The sequence below is a fragment of the Erithacus rubecula genome (genome assembly GCF_903797595.1).
Source record: "Erithacus rubecula genome assembly, chromosome: 2".
Classification (NCBI taxonomy): Eukaryota; Metazoa; Chordata; class Aves; order Passeriformes; family Muscicapidae; genus Erithacus; species Erithacus rubecula.
Genome location: NC_136685.1, coordinates 54752412 through 54768021, shown reverse-complemented (window position 1 = coordinate 54768021; position 15610 = coordinate 54752412). Strand labels below are relative to the sequence as shown.

At 43.6% G+C, this 15610-nt stretch overlaps 1 protein-coding gene across 1 annotated transcript in view; it reads left to right on the top strand.

Moving 5' to 3' along the window:
- The first annotated feature begins 1475 nt into the window (after positions 1–1475).
- IGF2R (insulin like growth factor 2 receptor) overlaps positions 1476–15610 on the top strand; it is a 57444-nt gene continuing 43309 nt past the window's right edge. The window contains exons 1-3 of the mRNA XM_079299275.1: positions 1476–1633; positions 9222–9355; positions 14401–14525. Coding sequence (XP_079155401.1) covers positions 1530–1633; positions 9222–9355; positions 14401–14525 — 363 coding nt within the window. The 5' untranslated portion in view covers positions 1476–1529. The remainder of the gene's footprint in view (positions 1634–9221; positions 9356–14400; positions 14526–15610) is intronic.

The following is a 15610-nucleotide window of genomic DNA, read 5'->3' as shown; positions in this document are numbered from 1 at the left end:
GCCTTTTTAGGGCTTTTTTTCTTTGGTCCAAATTGCTTTTGGGAAGCATCCGTAACTAGAGAACGGGATTTCTTCACACAAGACAGGTGCCTGTTTAATGAGTGTAATTTTTAGTTTTCTTCCCCTCTCCCACCCTTATGTCTCTTAACACTCTTAAAGGTGCTTTTCTTCTTAACTGCACTTCCATAAAAATTTACTGATAATTAATTACCTCTTTTGAGTCTTTACATTGCAGTTAAAATTTGCTAAATCTTGGAAATAATTATGCAAGCTCCAGGCTGGATTGCTTTTCTCTGCAGGTCAGGAGGTAGTGGAGATAGGACAGTTCCTGCTGACAAGGCTGCTGCCCTGTGCAAGCCTCCCCTCCTGCTTTCTGTTTGAAATGGGGGGAATTTCTACACCACACCAGCTTCCCTGCTGCAGTAATAGTTCTTGCAGCGAGACAACCAACCACATCACTATCATTACCTCCTCAGTCTTCATCTCTAATGGGTTTGGTTTCCTGATCTGTCACAAGATTTCACTGCACATTTCAAACAACTTATTGAAAACCCCACTTAATGTTTTCCAAACAGCATTTCTTTGACTCAACCACCAAGCCACAGAAACACAGAATGGTTCAGGTCAAAAGGGACCACAGTGGATCATCTGGTCCAACCTCCCTGCTCGAGCAGAGTCACCCCACAGCACATGGCACTGTGTCCAGATGGATTTGAGTGTCTCCAGCGAGGGAGACTCCACAACCTCTCTGGACAATCAGTTCCGTGTGCGGTCACCCGCGTTCTAAAGTTCTTCATCATGTTCAGCTGGAGCCTCCTGTGCATCAGTTTATGCCCGTTATCTCTTGCCTTATTGCTTTGTTCTATCAAGGAGAGCCTGGAAACATCCTCCTGGCACTCCCCCTTAAGATACTTATGTACATCGACGAGGTCTCTTCTCAAGGCCCGGCTCCCTCAACCTGTCCTGGCTAAGAGTCTCTCCAGTGCCTTAAGCTCTGTTGCCCTTCGCAGGACACACTCTGCGACACTCCAACCCAGGGGCAGCGCGCCCCACGGGCCGAGCCCCGCGCTCCTCAGCCGGGCGGGCAGGTGGCACTGGCGGGGAGAGGTGGCCCCGGGGACAGGGGCGGTGGCGGTGGCTGTGGCAGGGCGCGTCGGGGGACAGTGCGGCGGTGTGGCGGGGGACGGTGTGGCGGTGTGGCGGGGGACAGTGCGGCGGTGTGGCGGGAGACAGTGCGGCGGTGCGGCGGGGGACAGTGCGGCGGTGTGGCGGGGGACGGTGTGGCGGTGTGGCGGGGGACAGTGCGGCGGTGCGGCGGGTGACAGTGCGGCGGTGTGGCGGGGGACAGTGCGGGGGTGTGGCGGTGCAGCGGCGTCACCCTACGGGCCGCTGGGGGCCGTGAGGTGGTGGGGGGGGCGCATCACGTGAGCGCCGTGCCGCACATGGCGGCGGTCACGTGGCGGGGCGGGCGCGCGGCGGTCACATGACGCGCGGCCGGCGCCGCCTGACGTCCCGGGGCAGCCCGGCCCATGGCGCCCATGGCCTCGCTGCTCCTCGGCGCCCTCCTGGCGCTGCTCCCGCTCTCCGCGGCGGCGGCCGCCGCGCTGCCCGACTCCTACCAGGACCTGTGCAGGTGGGCGGTCGCTGGGGCGGCTGGACAGGGGCTGTAGCGGCGGGCACGGGCAGGGGGGTGTCTCTTGGTGCCCGTGGCGCTCCTGCCCTCCGCGGGAGTGCCGCACCGGGGCTCGGCAGCGCGGGCCCGGCCGCCCGGGCTATTGGTGCCCGTTCCGGGAAGGGTCAGGCCGGGGCTGCCCGGGGGAAGCGGCGGCCGTGTCCCCGGGCGAGAGGCCGGGGCTGGTCGGCGGCGAAGGCGCAGCAGCGCTGGAGCCCGAGGGGCGGCTGAGGGGCCGGTGCCGTCCGGGGCTCTCTGCGCGGATCTCCGCAGGTGCAGGAAATCTGCGGGGGGAGGATGACTAGACTTGCGCTGTGCGAGTCGCCTGTGATCGGTCTAGTATGAAAAACACAAAAGTGTTGTTGGTGTGGAAGGGGTGTCACTTGGGAGGTGGCTTCTTGCTAAGGATATCACCATTCGGTTACTTACAGGTGAGTTAAGAAAGCTTTGGGAAACTTAGCACGTGGAGATGTCACCATTACTCATGTCTTGGCATTTTTCTGCTCCGGTTTCAGCCATGAATTTAATCTAGCATCAATATTTTGCCCGTCTTAATTATTTAGCCAGAATATACAGGGTGCATACAGGAACACATCATTTCAATTTCATAGTCAATGTCACTGCCATGGCACTGTTGTGAAGGTTGGATCGCTGGAGGGAGTGAGGTGGCAGAATCTGGGATATGATATTTTTAAATGATGAAAAAGGGGAAACAAAGTTGGTTGAATAGCAAGAATAACCCATACGGGTGGCAAAAATTGGTTTTGTGGTTTTGTCAGATGACCATCCTAATTGCAGAATTGAGACAGAAATGAGAAACTGTCGTGTAGCTTCTGGAGAGCTACTCTTAAGTGATTTTTGATGGTGGGGTTTTTTTTTTGGTTTTTTTTTTGGTTTTTTTTTTTTTTTTCTTAAAGAAAACTCATCCTAAATGATTTGGCTTTCAAGCAGTTCTTGCTCTGAGAATAATGTTAAGTCCTTTCAATGTCTGTCTTGGCTTTGTTGTGTGTCTGTGATTAAAGGAATATTTGAGAGTGCTATGGAGAGACATGCAGTCTCATTTTGGATGCAAATTGCTTAAGCTGGTTTCATTTTGTTACTGGCAAGTGAAAATAATTTGCACGTAGATGGCACAATCAGCAGGTTTCCTTTTAAGATGGACTTCTTCAAAAACATTTTTTTCCCCACCATGGCTGTTGTGCTATGGTGGGGAAAAAATTGCTTTGAAGACCTTATGTCCAGTAATCCATAATAGGTAAAAGAAAAAAAATAAGAACTTGTGGTCTGATAGGTGGGAAGTCCCCATGGAGTTCAGTGGTGAAGTTTCTTCTTGGGTACAGTTGCCAAAAAAACTGTGCCAAGTGAGGAATGATGCAGGCAACGCAAACACACTGCTGGTGGATTTCTCAGTCAAAAGTTACAATGTCGGTGTGCAGGACAAGTCCCTGGCCAACTTATTTTTGTACTGGCTTAAAACAAGGTTTCTATTTGTTTTACCACTGTTTAGAAATGGTGTCCTGCGTTTTGTGTGCTGGTGAAACTGCAGCTGTTAGGCTGGTGTGTAAATGTAAAAAGATGGGCAAAGAAGGAAATTGCTGGGCATTAGAGGAGGCACTGGCTCTCCTTTAAGTAAGAGTAGGAAAGCTGTTTTGCAGGGAGGAGGAAAGATGTCAGAACTGTTTTGCGCAATAACTGTGGCATGAGGCTACTTAAACTTGAGTTGGAGGTTTTCATTGTTTGTTTTGTGTAGCTTTACTGCTGGCATGCTTGGATGGTCTGGGGGAAGAAGAAAACCTTTCATTCTCTGAAACTTTGTCTAATGGCATGGCTTCAGTCACTGATTTTGTTATGCTTTCTCCTTTGTTCTTGTGTACTCCGACAGCTGACTGTGGCTGTCATGTGACTTGCAGTTGGAATTCTTTTTTTATCTTCTGTGGAGAGGTTTCTCCAGAATTGCTGCAGTATGAGTACCTGGGAAAGAATACAGGGAACTGGTTGAATATAGGAAGTTACTGGCCAGCTTGGTCCTTCCTAGTTTTTCTTTTTCCCATTGTATCTCTCATATTACAATACTGGAAAAATTCTGGAATTAGAGTTAGTTTTGTGACATGATATTTAAGTCCATCTACTTAAAAAGAAATCTTTACAGTTAGGGTTCACCTTCCACATAACACTGCAGAAGTTGCTGTGTAACTTTCCTTTCTTTCTGACAAAAATGCAGAATATGTTTTCTGTGTGACCATAGAGCAGCAAATACAAACTGTCTCCTCTGTGAGCTGTTTTGCCTGAAAATCTGTACTGCATGAGAAGTGATTTAAAAACTGGTGATGTTTTTTGCCCCCTTGCAAGGATAGGAGCTGGTGCATAAATTGAGTGATTTTTAGATTGTGGATATAAGGGAATCTCTAACTGCTGTACAACACAGGATTGCTATTACACAGACTTCAAAATTTGGGGTTGTAAGTTTTATGCTAAATGCATAGTTTTTAGTAACACAGCTCCTGCTGTACCTACACTTCATTCAAAACACTCTTTTCAGCCACAACTGTGCTCGTCTGTGCTGCTTGAAATCCTTGAAACCCCAAGCATTCTGCTCAGCCTTGATGAAGAAGCACATGCTGAGTACAGAGACGTGACCTTTGGGTGCACTCATTCAGCTCTATTAATTGCTTTGACATATTTAAGTGGGGGATGTCATAAATAAGATATTACTGGTTGTTTCATGTGCCTGGGAAAATGCTGTTGTAATGTCTGAATGTGATTTCTCAGAACATGAGCCACCTGCTATAGCTCTTGCTTACTTAAACTTCAGATTACTACCCCTTTTCTTAAGCATTCTATAGAATGGTGTAGTAGCTATGGTTTGGAGTGCAGTGTGAAAGACCAAATGTCTCCCAAATGCAAAAAGCAGAAGAGCTTTGGTGTAGCTGTAAGGCTGTCATGCATGATGCACTCACAAGAAGACTTGCCTGAAGATACACAGTGTGCGTGGTGGTTGGAAAAGGGGATGAGTGAGCTAGAGCAGAATTATGCATGGGTAGAGATGGATTAAAAAGCTCTTGAGGCATAGTGATGGCTGTACTTTGTGCCATTCAAGCATTCATTTTCTGTAAGGAGAGCTTGCTTTGACATGGAGATTTCTTTACCATACACATTCGTGTGAAAATGGTAGTTACATCTAACAGTGATTTCTGTGGCAAGTGAGCTACAAACTTCAAATTTACAGTGGCCATCCTGGAAATTGTTCCTGATCTTGTCTGCCTGAGATTGTGCTGGTTGAAACTGCTGGTAAAAAGGTTTGGATACTCGTTTAATCTCTGCAGTGCTCTGGTAGCTGAGAAGCATCTAGGCAGGAACTCATGCGGATGCATAATCACATGTGAATCTGCTTTCCAGCTCTGTGGTTGTAGGTTGTCTTGTCTTTCTGCCAGGTCGTCTGTATAACACCCCCTAAGCAAAATGAGTTATTTCAGTGCATTCCCCAGAGAGGAAACACATGATTCTTTATGACTATGCTTTACAGCTGTTTGGAGCAGGGTGCACTGTTCTTCCCAGCATTCATCACTTGGGTAACAGTTTGAGAACCAAAAAGCTTGAACTATTATTGGAGATTGGTGGCAGTAGTCTCTCTGGTGCTCTGTTGATTTGAAGTGGTTCCCTAGTGCTCAGACCTCAAAGTGGCTCTGGCATTGGGATGCACTTGTTGTGAGACAAGTTAGCCTTTTGCACCTTGCTTGACTTCAGTGCCTCAGCTTCTCATCACAAAGTAAACTAGGCTTGCTTTTCCCTTCCTCATGTTATTTTTTTCATATTGCTTCTTTGATTGGTTAAAAAAAAGCAGAATTGTCGTTTGGTATTGCTGTTTGCTGAAAAGTAGATTAATTTTCTTTTTCATGTGATTGCTTCAGTGTCTCAAAAACAATGCTAGGTAGCTGGAAAGGTTAACCTGCAGGCAAGGCTATTACCAATAACTCCTTAGGACCTTGCTTGCACAACTGCTTTTGACAGTGGTCTGAGCTGGCCCTGCCTCCTCCTGTGCCTCCCACTGCTGGTGCATGGCCAGAAACCACCATGAGCCAGAGGGGGAACTGGCCAGGCTCAGTCTCACACACATGCATGTGCACCTGTTGTTTTTGCTGAGTTAATTTTGAGAGAGGACAGTCCCTGGGCCCAGCTTGTGTCAGGTGCTTGGGCCAGCAACACTGGCATAAGACAGGAGAACTTACCCTGGGGGGATTGACTTGGGTATGTGTTTCATCCCTTTAATTGTGGGGTAATTCATAGTTGAGTTTGTCAGAAAACAAGTGTCATGTGGTTTTTAGCAAAAATAACTGTTTGACAGTTTTATTCAGGGCAGACAGCATGTTTGAGCCCTGATCTTGAACTGCTCCAGAAACACCTGTCTGGATGGTTTGATCTGTGAGGTAGCATCTGTGCTGAGCCCCCTGGATCAGAGGTTGCTTCACATTCCACCCTATGATCATGGCTGTTGCTTTTTAAAGGTGCTGATATAACAGCTCCCTGAACTAGCTCAACTGCATTGAAGCAGGATAGCTTAAGCCCTTCAAACGAGATAACTTTGTCTGGCCCTGGCAAAGAGGTGATTACATCAGGCATCACCCCTGGTGGAGGGGAGTGCTGAGCAAGCTGGGCAAGCTGTCCCATGTGACACACATGGTCAGGATGGGCAATGTGATTGCCAACAGATTGTTTCCATTATGGATTGCAGTTGAGAGGTCAACTTAGATCTTACTGGAAAGTAGAGCACATACAACTTGAAACTATTCCCAGGTACTGATTTAGTGCCAGGAGTCTTACTTGTGTGAGAAGTAAATCTTGCTTTTACTGTGGAAGTACTTTGCATCTCTCTGAGAACAGCTGCGAAGGCTGCATCCAGGCTGCTGTTACTATGAATAAATCCCACCTTGCTCTTCCCACACAAAAAAAAAAGAAAAAAAAGAAAATAGAAATCTCTGTAACTCCATGGAAGCAATACTACTCTGAAACTGCTGATTTTCTACTATGAAAAACACTATATATTTTCTATACTGCTCTGATTTTCACTTCTACGTGCCCCTGAAGTTGTGGTTTGGAGCAGTGGATTTCATATTTTTGTGCAGACTGGATCCCTCAACCTTTCCTGTCTAGGAGCCTGTGACAGGGCAGAGGGAAGGTCTGGTTTCAGTGGCTGCTTTTCTTTTCTGTTAGCTACTCATCTTGTTTCTCTTTTGCTTCTGGCCTATGGGTGAACTGACTTGAGGATGCTGATTTCCTCTATTTCATAACAGAGAACTGGGAAAGCAAAACCTTAATCTCTGAGTGATAATTCTGTTGTGTAAATTCTTGTTCCATTCACAAACAGATTTTAACTTGCAAGGTCTCTATAAAAACCAACAACATAGTGAAGAATACCCCAGCTTGATCTAAAATTTTGTGCCTTAGTATTATATATGTTACCTTTTTGTCATGTTCCAAAACCAGTCAAAAAAAGAGTACTGGAACCCTTCAGAAATTTTCAGTTCTCAGTTTGAGAAATGTTAACTTTCTGGGACTTCATTGTTAAGATTTTTAGTTTGGATTGATATGCATTTTTTCCTGGATATAAAACCAGCTTTGGTTTTAATTTCTTGCTGTTTTCAGAGCCTTTGAAGATAGTCAGGTTTTTCTAACTTTTTTTTTTTTTGTGTGCTGAGAAGCTTTATTCCGTTGCTGAACTTTGGTTATTCTGTACTGTAGCAAAATTCTCATCATTCTCCTGCATTGGTATTGCTGTTATCCACTTCAGAAGTGCAACAGACTAGCTGAGAGAACTAATCAGTATGATTGTAAAAGGTCAGGTCTGCCTACTTATGAGGAAAGAATAATGGCAAGTATTTGTCTAGGATTGAGACACAGTCCTTGAATACATACTTTTATTGGTGTTTTGGGTATGACTCAATACCTGGCAAGTTATTTTTGATTCTTATATTAGGATATAAAGCCTCAAAGATTTTCTTTGTTTTTTCAGCTCACAGGGAGCACTCTTGTGTTTGTCCCTAACTTGTTGCAGCCATTAGCAGTCTGAAATGGACACAGCTGCTGTAGTACAGGGAATCCAAGAGCCCCATAGTCAGTAATTAAAATGGAAAAGTATGTGATATCTTACTGCTGGCTCTTTGATTAGCTGTGGGATGCACTGTGTTTGAGAGGAGTTCTCAGATGATTTAAAATTTAAATAGCTGAACTGTTGTTGCCCCTTTCTCATCCAAGGACTGGAGTTCAGAGCTGAGCAGGAATGGTTTCCCCTCCTGGGGGGATCTGGAGTATGATAATGCTGAGTGGTGCAGCACATAAGACCTAGAGATTAAGGCAAACAAACCTAATGGGTGAAGCTTCTTATCAAGTGAGATTTGTACATTAAGACAGATGCTTCTGTGGGTCAGATAGGTGCACTAAAGTTTGTGTGAGTTCGAAGTATTGGGAATGTTAGTCACTATGGTGTCATCAGTTTTCTGATGAGTTGATGAGTCTGTATTAATCCTCCTGAAGTTGCCACTTGGAATAGAAAGGAAGCTGGGGAATCTGTTATGTTGCAAAAATCAAGTGTTCAGAGGATGCAGGCTGCTGCCAGTGCCAGAAGAGGGGAAGCTGAGCCAAGGTAACAGCAAACATTTATTGAGTTGTGCTTTTTTAGCAGAGTGTGGCCAGAGTACCCTGATAGTAAGCCAGGCTGTCTAAAGAGCTCCTGGCTCTAAACTAGATGGCCTGGGCCTGCCTCAAAACTGAGCTGTGCTGTGTCATGCGACATTTCACTGCAGTCATACTGCCTGCTGTGAGGGGAAGGAATCCTTGCTCTGCCTCTGAACGGTGCTGCATTTGATTTTTTTCTGCTGTTACTCAGATTTATTCCCAGTTATATTTAACCTGAGCTTCGTGTTCCTTTTCCAGTTTTTAGACAGCTGGCTTTTTGATATGCCTGTGGCTAGGTAATGTGATCTTTCACTTGGTCTTGAGGATAGCTCTGCTTGGTTTCCAGCTGTTGACATATATATAATTCCTAATGGTGCAGAAAGGCCCTGATAAGCACTGTTATCATCTTTTGGTGAGTACTGTGAGACTCTCAACTCCAATTTTGACCCTGAAGCTGGATGGCTCTACTGCTCTATTCCACTTAGATTTAGCACTTCTGCCACTGTTGTTGGGCAGAACACTAAGGTGCAGTAGTGTCCAGCCTGCCAAAGACATCTGAGAAATTTATTAGGCGGTCAAGGATAACGTATCAAGGTGATGATACTTAGTCAGTGTGGGCTTCACAGAGGTTTGATGGGGAAGAATAGATAATTGGATGTTCAAGAAGGGGAAAAATGGACTCGATGTTTCATTCCACAAGTGGTTAAATCTGTTTTGCTCTTAGCAATTACTTCTGGTATTTACAAATATAGGACATGAATAAGAATTTAAGTTAGTGATGCTCTTAGCCTTAAACTTGATTATTTCAGGGACTGGTATCTAGATGATATGCAATTCAGACAACTTGAATACCAACTGACAGACATTTTTGTCTTTTCAGTTACACTTGGAAAGCAATTGATGCAGACAAAGAGGTGCTTTATAAAATTAATTTCTGTTCTGGTGTTGAAGAATGTGGAAGGACAAGTGCAGTCTGTGCATATGACATCAAGAAGAAGACCTATCTGTCTGTAGGTAAGTGTGCAAGGCTAACTCCGTTACAGTAAGTGCATCTACCTGTGGCAGGATATGGACTGTGCACAACTTTGTAAATTCTGAACACAATACTGAAACTGTAAATACTGAACGAGGATAGAGCTTGAGTTACAGCTCTAAAGTATATTCAGACTAGCCTGATGTAATATCAGGTCTTTGTTCAGAGGCAGGTTACTCTCTGTAATACAGTCTTGGGAGTATTGCTAAGAGTCTGGGGTGTTGTCTTCAAGTTGTTCTACACAGGAAGTTAATTCCGTGCAGTTTTCTGGTTGTGGTTATACTTGTCAAATCTGGTGACGGCTTCAGTAGTTCACAGATGTCCTTGGTATTCTGAGGAGAGGCAGACTTGTGCATGCTGATCTAAATATGAAACTGGCATATTCCTACACACACACATGATTTCATCAGTCAGAAGCACCTTGTGCTCTGAATAGTATTTTTTCATGAGTTCATGTTATTATTTTCATGGATGTTGTCAAGGTTGGTTTTCTGTTTTGCCTAACAAAACAGAATATTTGAGTAGTGTTCAAGAGGCTTTCTCATACTTGATTGTAACTTCTAATAGAATAAAGTAGTAGTGTTCTGAAGAGCAGTATCTCTTCAGACTCCTTCACAGTATCTGCAGTCAGAAGTCTGATTTAACATGCTTGTTGCTGATCTTGCTGGCCCTTGGCAGACAGCTCTTAAAAGAAGCTATGAGTCTTCATTGAATTTCTTGAGTTTGAACTGCCAGAATAGGGTGTGGAGGAAGGTATTTCTCATCTGTATGCCAATGCACAGCAGCTGGTCAGCTTCCATTCTCCCCACAGCTCTATTGACAGTAGAGATACTTTGGTTTTAGTCTGTGGTCAAGTGGTGCTTTTCAAAGAACTGCTAATGTTGGGACTCGGGCTTACAGAAATACTTAGTGCATGAATAAAGGTATATTCAGGCCCCAGAGTTCTCTGGGATGACTGATTAAATTGCATTTGGATTCAAACTGCAACTGCATATCAGTATAGCATCTTCTCTGAGGAGTAAGGCGTGTTAGAGCACTTGATGTGGTTATTCTTGTACTTGTTTCTTGTATTCTTGTTAGTCTTGTGTTCTTGTTGTAAGTTTTAGGAATTAAACACATTTTTATTTCCTGCTGATGGAGGTCTCGGCTCATATGCCGTTGAGGCTTCAGTTGCCTGTGCATTAGAAAAGAAAGCAGCATCTGAGTGTCTATTTTAACATGCTGCTTTGGGTGAGACTGGAATGTGGCAGGTGGAGTGAGATTGAGGAAGTCTGTTCCCCAGGGAAGTGTGAGAACTAGAGGCTTGTGTAGGTTTTGTTCCACACTTCTTTTGGAGAAAGGGAGAACAGAGCTGGGTGATGGCTGAGCAGTATCAAATATTCCTCTGTATGCAAACTTTGAGTTCCTGGGTGCCTCAGTGCTACTGAGTGGAAGAGGATTTAGCAACAGATATACTGTGGTCTTGCCAAGGCAGTTTGAAATTACTTTCAGAGATTAAGCCATAAATCTTGTTTAAGTGGTATGTTTTTAACTACCCTGCAATAAAGTGAGGAATCAAGATGAGCATTGTCATCGTATTTTGCTTTGTTCTGTTGGTCACATTGTCCAAGTTTTGTTCTTGCTGGTGCCTCTAAATGCCTTGGAGCTTCATCACCATCACACTGAGTTTAGATCATGCTAATGGATTATCAAGGTTGATTGTTAAAAAAATTAAAAAAATCACTCCTATTGAGAAAAGAGGATTCTCTCTGATCCAGGTCTAGGGAGGTGTAGAGTCACAGTTACCTAAACCAGCTAGACCACATACTTGTCTTCAAGCAATCCAGATGACCTGAGGTTAGCTGTATGCCAAAGCTGTGGGCAGATGAAGGACTTTTATTTGGGAGAAGGAGGGCAATTTGTCAACTGATAAATTGTGTTAAGTTGTAAACTTTCTTCAAATATAGGCTTAATCAGTTCTGTTATTCATTCTTTCAGAAAAAAAAAATCCAATGCAAACAATTGTTTTGTTTTTTAAATATTAGCTGTGCAAGGGTGACAGCTGTAGAACTGTTTGTTGCTCCCAGCTTTGAGGTGTGTTAAGGCCATATGCTCTGTGGCAGTGATCTGTCTGTATGCCAGGGAAGCCTTGTGGCTAATCTTAACTGTGTGTCAGTGTGTGACATATCAGTGTTTGCATGGAGACCCCAAAGGCTTCTCCTCTGCACTTTTATTGATTAATCCTAGAAGTTTTCAAGGGTAGGCAATTTGTTCATGAACATCAGTGAGGATTGAAGTGACATGGTAGTTATCTGACTTTTTAACTTACCATGATACTCATGTGTCATGTACTTGGACTGCTCCTAGAAAATGGAAATATTACTTAAAGTGTCTTTTAACCTAATGGCAAAATGTGCACTTTGTCCAGCTGATGTAGGATGAGTGGACATGAAATTATAGTTGTCACCTAAATGCCACTTTCTTTTGGACAACTGATTAGATATCTTCCATGATTGCCTTTTTCCTGCTAAGTAGTTAAACAGATGGAGTCAATGAGCAGAAGGTATTGTGCAACTGAGTAATGTGAAGTATTTGGTGCTAATTTATGTGAGCAGTACTAGCTGATGTGTAGTGTGTTGCTTTGTGGAAGCAACATATCTCTGAAGTCATGAAGAAACATGAATGATGGTTGTAGAGGGAGCTTGTTGCTACAGTAAAAGTGGTGGCAGCTCTGGAAGGAAGCTGATACGAGGGTTTGATATTCCCTGCTCTCTGAACAAGGGTGTGATGAGGCATATGCACTCAAGAGACTCTTGCTAAAACTTTTAGCAAGTTCCCAAACTAATTGTAAGCATGCAAGGGGGAGGAGAGCATATGTGTTGGCCTGTACTAAACAAGATATACTGACTGAATTTGTTTTTTGTTGAATATTACTTTAACTGAGAAAATTGGAATCAGCTCACAAATGCCTTCAATGCAATGTACTGTGTTTTTAGCTCAGAGAGAAGCTAGTGCTTACAGAGCACTAAGTCCTCAGATGGTGCTGCCATAAGTTCCCTGCTAAATGTTACATTTATAACTGGAGAGGCTTTAAGTCATGTGCATATTGTTACTATATGCATCTCTTGCCTAGAAAGTTGTGTTGGCTTCTTTCTGCTAGTCTGTGGAAGAAAAGAGGACACCTTGACAGTATCTTGTGATAAGTAACACTCTTGCTCTCAAAGCAGTATGTAACTCTTAGATTTACCAGAGCTGCATGGCACTTTGGCTAGCATCAGTGCTGGAAGATGTGCAGCATGAAGATGGCTGTTTGATAACACGGGAAATAAAAAAGGCACAAACCACATTTATCATCTTTCTGACCAGTTTTTTGATTTCTGCTCCTCTTCTGTTCTCTAGGCTGTATGGGTGCAATGTAGTTTTGCTTGCCTTGGGTGAGGAGGTAACAGGCTTGGCAAAGTTCCTACAAGTGTGCTTTTTAAAATAAGACAACATTTGGTCTAGGTGCAAAGCTGCTATCTGCAATGATTACAGATTTGACTTGTTTTCTCCCTAGAGTAAAAAAAAAAAATTAAAATGGAAAAGGGGAAGCTGATCCATCTTCATGCTTTATAGCATTTTCTGTAGTTCAAGACAAACTCGTTGTAGAATTAAAATCTACTTCTCAAAAAAAACCCCAAAAAACCAAAACAGAACAGGCTGGAGTTAGCATGTGAGTTCTAAAAGCAGTTGGTATTTAATATTAACCAAAATAGGCTTTAGCAGGATGATTTCAGTGTCCTGATCTGATGCTTATCATGACTTGAAATGTGCTCCACCTTTCCTCTTCATGTCAAATGCTGGGGGATGAGAACAGTGTGCTGTGACAAAGCTCCTCATGCAGCATGTGAGTTGTGCTAAGGGGGTTGGGAGATGTGAGAAATTTACACTGAGGCAGTGGAGTTGGGTTGGGTTTGTGCCAGCAGTGCCAATGCACAGGCACCAGATTTACTCATTAAATAGGTTAAAGATTAAATGGAGCCACCAGTGTGAACCTGCAGCCCAGAAAGCCAGCTGTATGAAAAGTCATCTGGCCAGCAGCTTGAGGGAGGTGATTCTGCCCCTCCTTTCCCTCTGGTGTGACCACACCTGGACTACTGCATCCAGTTTTGGGGTCCTCAGCACAGGAAGGATATAGACCTGTTGGAGCAGGTCCAGAGGAGGATCACAAGAATGCTCATAGGGCTGGAGCACTTCTCCTATGAAGACAGAGTGAGAGAGTTGAGACTGGTTAGCTTGGGGAAGAGAAAACTCCAGGGAGACCTTATTGTAGCATTCCAGTGCCTATAGGAGGCTTATAAGAAAAATGAGGACAGACTTAGCAGGACCTGTAGTTATAGGTCAAGAGGTAATAATTTTAAACCAAAGGAGGGTAGATTCATACTAGATATAAGGAATACATTTCTTTATGATGATGGTGGTGAGGCACTGGAACAAGTTGTCCAGAGAGGTTGCAGGTGCCCCATCCTGAAAATGTTCAAGGTCAGGCTGAACAGGGCTCTGATCAGAGCAGCTGATCTAGTTGAAGGTGTCCCTGCTTATTGCAGAGAGGTCCCTTCTAAGCAAAACCATTCTATGATAGACTCTCTCTCATCTTGTGCTGATGCTATTACTATAAATGATATAAAGGCTGAGAAACTGATAAATAGAAGCTGGTAGGAGGAAGGAGTGAATTTTGATTGAAACTAGTTGGTAACAGCTTTTCTTGTTCTTAAAGGAGGTGACTAGTTTGTAGTAGCACTTGCTGTTGTACTCTTATTTTATAAAGTGTTTGCTAAAAACCTTTAAGAAGGTAGAAGTGTGATTAGAGATGTCAAATGTTATCTTACCTTGGATTTGATCTTCCAAATCAGAAAATCCACAAAGATCTTTAATTGTACTGTCTTCAGGTGGGCTGGTATGTCTTGTGCTGCTCAGTGGTTGAAAATAGACCCTGTCTGTTGAGCTTCTATGAAGGTGTTGTGTTATAACAACCTTTTGTCCCCCACTTCTCATTTTTAAACCCTAGGTGAGTTAGCCTTGCAAAAAGTTTCTGGAAGTCTTCTGGAGATCAACACTACACATAACTGCTTGCAGCAGGGCAGTGAACACCAAATTCAAAGCAATATTAACTTCCTGTGTGGGAAAACACTGGTAAGTATAAATAATGTGCTGTTATCTTCAATGGAAATGACAAGTAGTTCTGACTTGCTGTTTTGGGAGACTTGCTGTACTTTTGGTGGTCCTGATTACTGAGCTTCATAGCTTAAAGAAGAGCCAGTTACATTTTACTGTTAAGTTAATGTCATGATTTATTGTGGCTTTCAAAATTCAGTCCTAATAGAAAATTGCTACACGTCTGCAGCTTAGCTCTGGTTATGGGCTCTTCTTTGTCTTTGTTTTTACATGGTTGGCACTGAAGTGTTTTTTAGTTTGATATGGGGGAATGAGTCAACAGTGTACAGGGTACCATAACAGTGTGTGCTGCTGTTTAATTTGCGGCTGCTGTGGACTTGGCATGACTGTTTAATAGAACAGTATTGAAGAAAATGACCTCTCTTACAGGGCATCATAGTTGACAACAGTAAACCTTAGGCTTGATCTGCACATTGTTGAACTAACAGTGCTTATAGAGCCAGCTGGGCTCCGGAGGAAATAGTTGTTTGTGAGAATGTGTTTAAAGTCTAATTGGAGATCCCCAAGAAGTTTCTAGGGGCCTGTGTGCATGCAGTTCCCTTACAAGTGCTTTGGAGTTTCAGCCTCCACACACTTAACAGATAGGAGAGCTCAGTACAGACTGTGTTCAGGTCACACATTTGTGTATCCGGGAAAAATGTTTATTGGTGCTGCTGTTGGCACTGACAATGCTATTGCACACCCTGTCTTGTAAATCCAGCCAATTTAAACAAAGTGCCAGTGAAGCCGAGACTTAAATGCTTTTTGTTCTGTTTCAGAAGATGACTCTTGAAACTAAATTAAAAATTATTGCTCAACTTCAGTTGTAACACTAGATAATACTGATCTTCAGACTTCTGGTTAGCTCAGTTCTAGTACCTGTTCATCTCATGACATAGTAAAATGATTTTGTAATAGTGTCTGGAACAACTTGTTTCATCCCCTTTTATGGCAGGGTTAAATGAGACAGGGAATCAGTTTAAGTATGCTAAACTGCTTCTAGCTGAGATGATGGAGGGCAAAGTGAAAAATTACTGTGTTGTGTTGTCACTGAGACATTCTGT